At 44.4% G+C, this 12,898-nt stretch overlaps 1 protein-coding gene across 3 annotated transcripts in view; it reads right to left on the reverse strand.

Moving 5' to 3' along the window:
• Positions 1–12,898, reverse strand: part of FARP2 (FERM, ARH/RhoGEF and pleckstrin domain protein 2) — a 114,566-nt gene that overhangs the window by 53,115 nt on the left and 48,553 nt on the right. For all 3 annotated transcript variants that reach the window (XM_069476233.1, XM_069475327.1, XM_069474615.1), the window contains exons 3-7: positions 12,039–12,143; positions 11,100–11,142; positions 9,765–9,843; positions 6,959–7,056; positions 4,692–4,806 (exon numbers count right to left, since the gene is read on the reverse strand). In XM_069476233.1, the coding sequence (XP_069332334.1) occupies positions 4,692–4,806; positions 6,959–7,056; positions 9,765–9,843; positions 11,100–11,142; positions 12,039–12,143 (440 nt within the window). The remainder of the gene's footprint in view (positions 1–4,691; positions 4,807–6,958; positions 7,057–9,764; positions 9,844–11,099; positions 11,143–12,038; positions 12,144–12,898) is intronic.

The raw sequence follows: 12,898 nt of genomic DNA on the forward strand, positions 1-12,898 counted from the left end.
CCTACACATGGGGTCTTCCATTAACAATTTTTTTCCTTCTTCTTACTTCCAAATGCCAAAGCTTTTGAATCTTTGAGGAATAACGCAAGGACTTGGGTTATGCAGTTCCTGTGATTTCTATTCTTTGCCTAAAATTTACATTCTTTGAATATGATACAGACACCTGACTATTAGCTCTTATTTTAATAAATCATTGTCAACAAGAAGTAACATCTAGTGTGTGGCATAACCACTTTCCAAGAAGTCCTAATTCTGGAAGTTGCATTTAATTTGTAAGGCTACTAGTGAAGCTTTTTTCTTTCCTTTTTTTTTTTAAATGTCCAGGGCTGACTTTCCACAGATCGCAGTGAGGGAGCCGCCCTGCCACCTGCGCAACCCTGACCCACAGGAGGTCACCCTGCATGGCTTAGCACCGGGTTCTCCACGACACGCACCGCACCACGGGCAAGGGGGTGCTGCCCTTCTCCCAGGCGGGGGCGCTCTGCGCCGGATGGCAGGGGATTGGCCTTCTGCGGCCACGGCAGGCTCTGCGGTGCTGCCGCCTCGGCTGCCTGGGCGGGACGCTGACTTGCAGGTGTCTAGTCACAATCCCACGGACGACAGCTTCGCCCTGTTGGCTCCTCAGCCGAGCAGGTACACTAAGCGTGGGAACCCGTGGTTTCTCTCAGACCAAGCAGGATTACCATGGCAACAACACATCAACAGGATAAACTAACCTGTCTCACGACGGTCTAGACCCAGCTCACGTTCCCTGTCAGTGGTGAACAATCCAACGCTTGGCGAACTCTGCTTCCCAGTGACAGGAAGAGCCGACACCCAAGGACTGAGAAGAGACATCACCATGAACGCTTGGCCGCCACAAGCCAGCGATCCCTGCGGTGACTTTTTGACACCTCCTGCTTAAAACCCACAAGGTCACAGGCCTACCCACAGGACTCACTCTAGCCCGGGCAACAAAGCGAGACTCTGTCTCAAACAAACAAACAAACAAACAAAAAACCCCCCACGAGATCAGAAGGGTTGTGAGGCCTCACGTTCACAGTCTGCTTTTTTTTTTTTTTTGAGACAGAGTCTCGCTCTGTTGCCCGGGCTAGAGTGCCGTGGCTTCATCATAGCTCACAGCAACCTCAAACTCCTGGGCTCAAGCGATCCTCCTGCCTCAGCCTCCCGAGGAGCTGGGACTACAGGCATGAGCCACCATGCCTGGCTAATTTTTTCTATATATATATTTTAGCTGTCCATATAATTTCTTTCTATTTTTAGTAGAGACAGGGTCTCGCTCTTGCTCAGGCTGGTCTTGAACTCCTGAGCTCAAACGATCCGCCGGCCTCGGCCTCCCAGAGTGCTAGGATTATAGGTGTGAGCCACTGCGCCCGGCCATGGTCTGTTTTAAATATAACTTTCTACCTCTCAATATGTAGGCCAATAATCCACTTATGGAGAGGAATCACAAATTTGGTGTCTGAAGAAAACTTGTACCTTCAGAAACCTAGGACATACTTTAGAAATCTTCAGAAGTTAGAAAACCTCCATTTGAAAGACGATACAGATAATATTTAGCTATTTATTTCAGTATTAACTTTGTACATCTACACAGACACCAGCGACCATTATGCACCTCTAACTTTGGCCAACTTTCAAATCTTTTTCTTCAATCTCAAAGGTTCAAAATACATATGGCAAAGTCAAGAAAAACACTTTAATATCCTATTCAGTGATTACAACGGTGTTCCCAGCGGGTCATGGAAGAATCACTAGAATCATAAGACAAGGTGAGAAATTTATAATGATTAAAATAAGGTACAACATTGTGTTAGTCCGTTGGTGTGTTGGTATAAAAGAAATACCTGAAACCAGTTAACTTCTAAAGACAAGAGGTTCATGGGGCTCGCAGTTCTGCAGACTATACAAACATGGCGCCAGCAGGTGCTTCTGGGGAGGGCTCAGGGAGCGTCCACTCAGCGTGGAAGGAGAAGGGGAGCAGGCGCGCCACATGGGGAGAGCAGGAGCGAGCGAGACTCGAGGGGGTGCCCACACACTCGTAAACAACAGCCCTCACAGGAACTCACACGGCGAGAACTCACTACCACGGGAGGCACCAAGCCATGCATGATGGGATCTGCCCCCATGACCAAGCGCTTCCCACCAGGGCCCAATCCAACCTTGGGGATCAAATTTCAACGTGAGGTTCTGAGGGGCCATGTATCCAAACTATACAAAGAACGAATAAAAGAAAAGCATGTGTGGTAAGTTTTGATGACTGTGGTGGACCAGTTAGTGTATTAACACAGGGGGTGCCCAGAGACAGAGCCGAGCTCACTGCTTCCGGCTCCCTCAGCAGAGTCCAGCCGTGTTCCTGTCCGAGGCAGAGCACTGGACTTTCTAGAGTTTTTAAAGCATGTACCTAAGGTACACACACACTCTAAAGCAATGTATACCATGCAAACTGAGGCACACACATGCACAGACACAAGTGTGTATGCACATGACCACAGTACACAACACACACATGAACACACACATGCACACCCAAACACATGCACAATGCATGCTTGGGGACACACAGGAACATTTATGCACACACAGGCACACATGTACATACAGGAACATACCCACACACACAGCTACCTTGAGGTCTAATTCTTGGCTCCCTTCCATAGGTGGGCCTCTCAGTGTGACACTTCTCACCGCACTTTCAGTGCACGTGAACCAAGAACCCACCCTCAACACTCAGCACAGCTGCCAAAGGCCACAGGCACCCCCATGCTGCCAAGCTCACAGGCACGCTCCCGTCCTCGCCTCCCAGGCCGGGTGGTAAGCGTCAACCCAAGGGGCTGCGGCCACTTTGCTAAGACACTCTACCAGCGCCTGTGCCCCCCACGCTCCTGGCTGCTCAGAGCCCCTGGGGGGGCCTCTTAGCCTCTCAAGGCCAGCTCTGCGGGGCTTCCTCCTGGGCTCACCCCTCTTCCTACTCTGTCTCTACCCATTCCCTAGTTGTCCCCACCACTGCACAGGTTCCTATGGCCTGCCTGCTGACAACGTTCTCCCCAGCATCCCCAAGCCATCTGTCCCCTGGGGCTGTCACCTCAGCTGGACTCTTCCCAGTACAGTGCCCAATCTGCTCTTCCTCATGTCCAGCCCGCTCTGTGCGTCTCAGCAGGGAGCAACCGCTCCCCAGCTCCAGGAACAAATCCCGACCCAGGGACCGTTTCCTGGTGGGAAGGGCCCGTGACTCAGGCTGACACTCGGAGAGGACTCTTGCTCCACAGGTGTCAGGGTCTGGATGTGACACTCAGAACAGGTGCACCTTCCCTGCTACCAACCAGAGCAAAGGCAACGCACGAAAGAGGCAAAGCCAAGCACATCCAGGAAAATGGAGCCGGAGCTCGAACACGCACTGAGACAGCAGCTTCCTCGAGGCCGGACCGGGCGTGTGGCCACGCAGCCAAAGCTCTGACACACAGAGGTACCCCCACTGTGGCATCTGAGGCAGCACAGTCTTATTCTGCATGTGCCACGTGGGGGTGTAAAGGTCACACACAAATGCCCATGGCGCTGTCTGCTCTGCCAGCCGGCACGTGTACTTGCTCCACCCCAAACTAAACTGTCAGCGTCAGGCTGGAGCCCACCCCCACCCCGCCCCTTCCCAGGCTGGTGCTTTGCCTGGAATCCGCCCCCCTTCCCTGCTTGGCTCCGCAGAAGTCTCCCTGAGCATCTTCTCAATCCCTCCTTGCCCTCCCTGCACCACCTTCTGTCCCCCGGGTGGTGCCGTCTGTCATTTGGCTCTTTCTCTACACTCCACACATGCCACCTGCAGGGCTGTGTCTCCAGCGTCCGCCATGGTGCCGGGCACACGAAGGCCCCCCCCGCACTGTGGGCAGTGGGCCATGAGGGCAGGAACCTTGGTCGTGCCATTCAAACCAGCCCCCAAGTGCTGGCAGTCACAGTGACCGACATGTAGTTGGCACCCACAAGTTGGCTGATGGAGTGGAAGGGCAGCTGGCAGGAGCTTCCAGCACAGCTTGAACTACTTAACACGTGGCATCATCGGACACAACAAACTCGCATCGCGACAGGCTCCCTCACAGCCAGGGCTAAGGCTTCCAGAGTGGCTTCTCCTGGCGAGCTCTCCCTGTGGGGGAAAAGGCTCCAGCCACCTGCCAGAGCCTGCAGCCCTTCCCAGTCCCTCCTCCCCTCACTCTCGGGCTCCAGGTCTCCTTCACTTCAACCAAGGAAAGGCGCAGTGTCAGGTCTCGGAGAGATGGAGGCAGCACGTCAGAGCACAGCCACCAGCGCCCAGCACAGGCAGACGTCACGAGCCCCACACCATCCTGTCCCCCTCCCACAGCACGGCTTCCTCGTCGAGGACCCTCCTGCCACGCTGCAGGGACACACGCAGATCCTGCCCGGGCCGCAGGGGACCACCACGACAGCCATCCAGTCCTGCTCGCTAGCATCCTCCTTTCCGGGCCCCGCGTCTTTGCCGGCCGCTCCTAACACAGCACACCTGGCAGGCGTGGGGCAGCACCAGGCCAGGACGCCACCTGTGTGGCCCCGTCAGCCCCAGGGAGCCACAGTCCTCGCTCCAGTCAGAACCGTGCAGAGGCCTTAACAACAGCTCCCTTTCGGTTACACGGTATTTAGTCACTATTGTGTAACAACGTGTCAGGAGCCGATTCTGACCGACTTACATGTGCTTCCGATGAAATTCCAGTATCTTCTCGAGACAGCGCTCCTGGCTGGGCAAGTACTCATTGGCTTTGAGGTGCTCTCGATCCAGGGTTTCATCATAATCTCCTATTTCCGCTGAGATGAGATAATAAAAATCACTAATTCTAATTTTTAAATAAAGTAAACCACAAGCATTTGTATATGTCAACGCATAAACTAAAAGTAAAAACAATTATCCTATACCTGTAGTAAAATAATATATTCCTAAAAAAGCAAGAGTTTCTATTTTATTTTTCCAAAGGAAAATATAAAGGCAGGTGAAGAGAATTTTGCCTGACTCAAAGAACAAAGACTCTGATGAATGACTCTGGGAGGCAAACACGGAGCTGTGAATTTAATGTGTTTATTTAGTTTTTATAAAATTTTTATTTAATATGAAGAGGAGAATGAGGAGGGAGGTTAAGTTTCCTTTTTTTTGAGACAGTCTCACCTGTCGCCCTGGGTAGCAGTGGCATTGTCACAGCACACTGCAACCTCAAACTCCTGGGCTCAAGTGCTCAGCCTCCCGAGTCACTGGGACTACAGGCACGTGCCACCACACCCAGCTAATTTTTCTATTAATATTCTTAGTAGAGACGGGGTCTCGCTCTTGCTCAGGCTGGTCTCAAACTCTTGAGCTCAAGCCATCCTCCCACCTTGGCCTCCCAGAGTGCTGGGATTATAAGTGTGAGCCATTGTGCCTGGCCTGTTTATTATTTTTTTTAAACCACATTTTATATATAAGTTGTCTCAAGACTATTATGACCAGGATAATGTATTTTATTTGTTTCAGAATAATGTATTTTAAATTATTTTTTCCTTCAGGGCTTTTCAAATTTCTTGAGGAATAATGTCGCTTTCTAATCTCATATATTTTAAGGCTATAAATGTTTTAAAAACAGTAGTAAAGTCCAATAATTTAAAGCAACATACTTTGTTTTGAAACAACCTCAAATTCACAGAAAAGTTACAAGTACAGTACAAGAGGTTTTCCTCCTCCAAACCATTTGAGAGTGAATTGCCAACACGATGCCTGACTCACTTTAGTCTGGATGTGACACTCTTACCCACAACCACGGTGAAACCGCTCGGATCGGGAAAGGGGCCACGATCTGCTGCTCTACCCCAGACTCAGACCTTATTCACATTTTACCACCTGCCCAAATTTTTTTTTATGCCTAAAGGCCCAGTTCAGAATCATATACTGCATTCAGTTGTCGTGTGTCTTTAGGGCCCTTCAATCTAAGCAGCATGGGTCTAAAGGTAAAAGTTACAGTTGGACAAGTTACTACAATTTAACAGTCCCACTGACCCATGCAGAACCCTTACGCAAGGGGCACTACTAAACAGCAGTTCCAAAGAATGCACCGAAAAGCCATCCATTTACAGTCCTCAGGCCAAATGAAAAAAAAAAAACCCAATTCACTTTGAAAACTTTTATTAATGATAGTCAACAAGTCCCTCGGTGCAGGACGGCAAACCTATGATAAAATTTGCATTTGAAGAAGGTGTGTCTGGGGAAGAACCAAGGAAATTACAAATAACCCATATACTTATTAATTCCTAAAATTTCTGAAACTTTCTACATCATATTTCTTACATTCAAATTTCAGAAACATTAGTTCTGTGCTAGGAAGTTGTGGTTCAGCCCTTAGTCCAGACGCAATGTATTTCCTTCTTCCTGTTCCTACAGCTGGAGGCTTCGTAAGCCCACAGGGAGGCACACAATCATTTCTCCAGACCTCTTAACACTCCTCATGGTTTAGTTTTGAAGTAACTATAATTCTGCACATGCTTCTGAACCACCTCTTGATCCATGTGAGATACTGAAGCAGTGTTTTCCTTTTCCTTCATGGTTAACGCTTAACTAATCACAAAGGATCGTAACTTTTCTCCTAACGAGGCCCTTTTCAGGGTGTGCTGCAAGTGTGGTGGACATGACTGAAGATGTATTAGAGTTAAAATGCATAAAGGCGCAAATGAGAGACAGTCGGAAAGAGTGAGCGAGGCCAGACTGTGGCCTTGAGTGTCTGCTTGCCGGGTGGAGACTGGTCCTCAAGAGCTCCCTTTGCAGAAGTTAATCTTCCGCTCACAGAGAAGTACGGGGACTGAAACACCTCACTGCGGATCGCGCTGGCCGACTGTGCAGGTGCACCAGCCCTGACGAAGTGCAGTCCCTATGCTGGTGCCCCTGTGACATCATCGGCAGACGCCCCGCCCACCCCGGGGGCAGACGCTAGACACCAACACTGCAGAAGATGGGCCGTGAGGAGGGCCGCGGTGGTGCTGGCGCAGGTCAGACGCTCCTCCAGCAGGTCTCTCTTGAGTTGCAACGCAAACAAGTATCTGGAAGGGGGTTAAGAACAAGACAGGGCTCAACTCAAAGGTCCTGTGAGCATAACACAGACAGGTCTCTGCAGCAAGACAGCAAACAGGCCCCAAGCAGCAGCAGCAGCAGCAGCAGCCCAACAGTGAGCAAAATGCAGGGCCACCACAAAACAGGCAGAGTCACAAAAGGCCTGTCACGCAACAAGTGGTCACCAAGTAAAGGTCAGATGACAAACCAGTTCAGCAGACGGTGTCACACATCAGAGAGCACACAGGAGTGCTGAGCACGCGGAGGCACTCCAACACCGACAGCAGGAAAGTGGAACGAGCCTTTTCAGGCGCACCACACAGCACGCAACTACACTATCTGCAGCAGGACCTTCAAGGAGGAAGTTCACAAATTCATACTACTCCTGTTACACACACAAAACTGCACACATAATTTTGGATGAAACAGCAAGGACACATGATTAAGACACAACATAAAATGTGGTTGTCACATTTTTTAACAGATTGGTAAGATCTGGTCTTGGCTGGGATCTGAGAAACAGGCACTCTCTGGAATATCATTAGTGAAAATGTTAACAGGAGAAGGTAAATTCAAAAACATTTATGTATTCATTTACTCCATCAACAAATAATGACTGAGCATGTATTATGTTCTAGGTACTGTTCCTGGAGCTGGAAATACAATGGTGAGCAGGACCAACTCCTTGACGCTGTTGGAATTTACACTCTAAGCAACCCATTAAAAATTCTCTTAAATTAAGGTATGCACACCCTTTAACTCAGCACTTCATTTCTACGAATCTTCCCTACAGTAATATTCCAATATGAAGGCATGTGGATAATGAGGTTCCTTTGCAGCATAACAGAGAAAAATTGGAAACTCTATAAATACGCACAAACATGAGAATGGTTAAATAAATTAGGTTACAGCCATATATACTAATATGGAAAAGTGTCCATGGTATGCTATCAAGTGGGGAAAAAAAAATCAACCTACAGTTCAGTATGTATCATTTGGTACTACTTTGTAACACAATTTCTTTAAGGCCTTAATATTTACATGTTTCTTGTGCAATTGTGCATTTATCTAGAAGATACACACTCAAGTGTTAGTACTTGCAGAAAGTGGGTGGGTGGGTAGTGATAGAGAACTTTTACTTTTTACATGGCTTTATTTAAAATTTTTTTCTCTTACCAAAACATGTACTTTTTTATAAATAAAAAATAGGACCTTCTGCATAAAAATAGGGGAAAAGGCAGTAACTATAAAACTGACTTCCTGTTGTGAGTCTTAAGACTTAGACCCAGGATCCTGAATTAGGGAACACTCTGCTACCCATAATTTTCAGTTACATATATTTGAAAGTGATTTTCTCAAAAGGGACTTTTTTTTGGTAAATGTCAGGCATTTAATATACTATTAGGATAAAATCTGTGTTCACTCACAAAAATACTTTTGCCACCCTTGAAGTTTAGTTTCCTCAACCTATAAAACGAGAGGCAGAACTAATGTGACCTCTCCATTTCCTTGCAGCTGACATCCAGTGATTTCGTGACGTTAAAATGACCTGCAAAAACCTTTACAAGGGAGTTCACCTGCCTCCTGCTCTGACCTCAGTGCTGCAGCACGGGCAGGCGGGGGTGGGGGTGGGGGGGCTTAAAAGAAAAGAGAGTTCATGAGACACCCATGATTCATTTAAGAATCCACTTTTAGCCAGGAAGGCTAAAAAGTCATTTCTGGTACAACATCATGGTTCTCTTTTATCTTATATCTGCCTCTGGGTTTTTTTTTTTTTTTTTTTTTTGTTGAGACAGAGTCTCACTTTGTTGCCCAGGCTAGAGTGAGTGCTGTGGCATCAGCCTAGCTCACAGCAACCTCAGACTCCTCGGCTTAAGCGATCCTACTGCCTCAGCCTCCCGAGTAGCTGGGACTACAGGCATGCGCCACTATGCCCGGCTAATTTTTTCTATATAGATTTTTAGTTGTCCATATAATTTCTTTCTATTTTTAGTAGAGACGGGGTCTCGCTCTTGCTCAGGCTGGTCTCGAACTCCTGACCTCGAGCGATCCACCCGCCTCGGCCTCCCAGAGTGCTAGGATTACAGGCGTGAGCCACCGCGCCCGGCCTACCCCTGGGTTTTGAGTTGGTTTTTAGGTTACTGCTTTATTCTTCATTATAAAATTGATACACGTGTCAAAAAATACAAGGAAAATACTTCTGTAATCCTATTGCCCAGATGAAACAACTGTTAACATTTTTTTCCAATCATTTCTGCAAAGAATCAGCTTGAATTCAAGAGTAGCACAACAGATATCACCTAAAATATTGCTTCTCCATATATTCACAAGGACAATCACACTGGGTACTTCTGCCAGTTAAGTGCATTTTGTTGACAAATAAGTACATACATAGGAAGATTCCTAAGGACTTTATGAACATGCATAAAGCTATGCTCATTTGGAGAATACTGTGTTCAAAATTACCCTAACATCCATTCCATTTTGTACCAAAAACTTTTCTCCTATGTCCTAGTCACATCTGTGTTTGTCCAAGAGTCAACGGCCAAAAAGGTCCTCTTAACTACTTCACATTTATTACAATTTTCTTGTGTATACTCAGCTCATTCATTCTTCCAAGGAGCCATGTGCTGTGGGGACAACAGGTGAATATAAGCCCCCTGCTGTCAACAGTTCCAGACCCCTGTGAGCTCTTTACCTTGTATATTCTTCCTGCAACTGACCAGGATCCGGTGGGAAAAATTTTACAGCTAGGCGAAGCATTGCATTCTTTGGCCCTATAGAAAGAAAAAATTTAAACTTCACAAATAAAGTCAGTCTCTGTATTTACTCTCTTTCTACATATTACTGTATAATTGAGCTAGTGCTTTCAAATGAACTGTCAAAGCAAATCTTTTAAAATAAGATGTTATTAAGAAATTTCCTATACATGAACTTATCAAAGATCACATATATCAAAGAGAAATTTATTGCATTAAGCAGAGATCACCCAAGGAAACCTTAAAAACAAGTAGGAAACTATACATTTAAAAATTTAAATATATTCCTTTTTATGTTTTAGGAAAAAAATGATAAAAAAAAAGTTAAGATGTTTACACTATTAGTAGTAGTAATTAAAAAACACATTTTTGAAATCCATATACATTTCAACGAAAAAAAATGTTATCACCACTTACTATACTGAACTAGAACAATCTGATTACTATAAAGAAAAGGCATTTTTAGTAGCCAAAGAGTTCCACAAAATTCTCTAATATTTAAAGGTGCCTGGTTATATTTTTTGATAAAAAAATGTGGTTATTCAAAGGTTAAAAAAACAAAAGGCATAAGATATTCGCTGATATTATCTTCATGTCACTGAAATTTAATAACAGTCAGGCAACTTTCACCAAAAAGAAAAGAGGAGCTATTTTGCTGAAATGCTATGGCAACCTAAATGGCATTTAGTACAAAACAAAGTTACTTCTATACATACTTTTCTCCTCAGTTCTGCACTAAAAAAAAATTATGGGTGATTCAGACAACTAGAGACTTTATCCTACACAATTACATAAAAACTAGGAAGTGGTACTATATGCTTTAATTTATTAAATTTAATAAAGAGACTAACAAAGACAACCATGCTTACAATTATGTTTATAATTATACAACACTATAACTATTTTGTTAAAATGCTAAAGGAGGACTCTCGATGTCTTTTCATAAACTGGAGTGAAACTGCATACTTATTTTTGCATACTGTCCAAGAATTAAGATGATATCAACAGCATATATCGTTACTTCTAAATTTGAAGAAAGTCATCTAGAACCATCTGATTTAGTTTACTGTTGCCACCCCTCCCAAACTGGTCTACTGAGTTTAAAACTAAGCAGCAAAGTGACTTCCAAGTTTATCTGATGTCAGTGATGACTTTACTGCTATTCATACACAGCGGAGACAATGAACAGCTGAATGTGCCTTGAATTTGAACATCCTAAGACAAAGCATCTTAAATGAGCAGAAGTTTAAGGAGTTAATAAGTAAAGGACTTACTTCGTATTTGCCTGATGACAGGTTTCATAGGTTCAAGCCAAATCTAAAGAGGATTTAACAAAAGATCAAGGCTATTAAATAATTTCTCCATTTAATAAGTATGCTATAAAATACAAAAAGGTTTATAACGAAGAGAAATTTTTATGACAGGAACACTGACTCTAATCCCCCTCAACATAAGTAGAATCTTCAAGAAATAAACTGCAGGAAGCGTGGTACGGGGTTGAGGCTGCTGTTACGCTGGACACTCCACTCAGCCAGACAGAGTGTAGCTGTTGATACGCATAGAATGGGCACCAGTAATTATTTTGGGGGATATCTGTTAACACCAAACAAATATCTGGCATATACTGCATTTGTAAACAATAAATCCATAAGAAGGCTACTGTGTGAGAGGCAAGCTGTGCCGTCAGAGCAGAGAAACTTGGGTAGATACGTTGTCCTGCTGAGGGTATTTGAAAGGCCAAACAGAGCTTGTAACACTGATGTGCTTTTTGAACTAATGGGTTGATACAGGCTTCTTTAAAACAGTTCCATCTATAAATATTAAAACTCCACATTTTTTAAAGTTACATCTGTTAAGTAAAATGAAGCATAACCAGTTAAGTTTGCTCAAAACCCACTTTCAAAATGATTTTCATGCAGGATGTATTAGAGGTTGCTTTTATAATTTATGAAGGAATTTAGCTGGCACTTGTGCTAATGGACAAAATGAATGTGGGGAGGATGAAAATTTAGGCTTAGATTAGAGGCAAATGTATTCCCTACAGCTAACAATAAACTATTTTAACAGCATGGCTTTGGTAATCACGATGTGCCAACTGTATCTTGCTTGTATCATTACAGTAGGTCCCGAGAGGCTCTCTGTGCACCTTGCACATCATAAACATTCTACAACACACCTCCGCCTGTTCCCCGAAACAAATCAAAAGCACATACCCAGTAGGACTGGATGCTTTGAAACTCCAGTCCGAAGTAGTCACATTCTAACAGATTCAAACGCGTCCAAACTTGTGTCAGTAACACCTGGCCATCCCATTTAGGCTGTGAGGAGGGAGATGGAAAACATCATGAGGACTGAACGACTAACCAGGATTTATGGAAACTGTGCATAAAGCTACTTCCACGTACAAGATCTTATTTGATTTCTTGCTTCACTTTGCCTTCTAGCGTACAAGAGTTACAAATTGTCACAAAGCAAATAAGGGAGTCTGTGCTCAGAAACTGATACCAAAATAAAGCAAAAAAAAAAAAATTCCTTCAATTTTACACTCTTAGTATGTTTTCAGTCATATTTCTTTGTAGCTTAATGCTAAAGAAACCATTTCTAGTTTTGATAAGCATTTCATCAAATAATTTTGATATTTACTAAAAAGCTGATTCCCGTAGTCTCTGTTTAAGATCTCAGTGAGTAATTTATTATTTGGTAGCATTTCATATTAGTGAGAAGAGAGAGTGGACTGTTCAAAAATTAGGCGGGGCAATCAGCTCGACATTTAGAAGAAAAATGAAGTTGGATCCCTATGATACCTACTCACAAAAATGAATTCCAGTGGACTAAAGACTATAACAGAGAAGAAATCTGTACCATCTCAGGAAAGGTAAAGTCTTCCTAAGCATAGCACAAAGGAAAGACAGATTTGACTAAATAAAAATGAAAAACTTCTGAATAGAAAGATACTTAACAAAGTTACAATCTAGAATCACACTGAAAAAATTTACAATTTATCTTTTATTTTGCTCTTATGAATTAAGAAGTACAAATAGCTGTTAGGCATTTAAAAAGGTGCCAAACCTCT

Source organism: Eulemur rufifrons, chromosome 1 (genome assembly GCF_041146395.1).
Source record: "Eulemur rufifrons isolate Redbay chromosome 1, OSU_ERuf_1, whole genome shotgun sequence".
In the NCBI taxonomy this organism is placed as follows: Eukaryota; Metazoa; Chordata; class Mammalia; order Primates; family Lemuridae; genus Eulemur; species Eulemur rufifrons.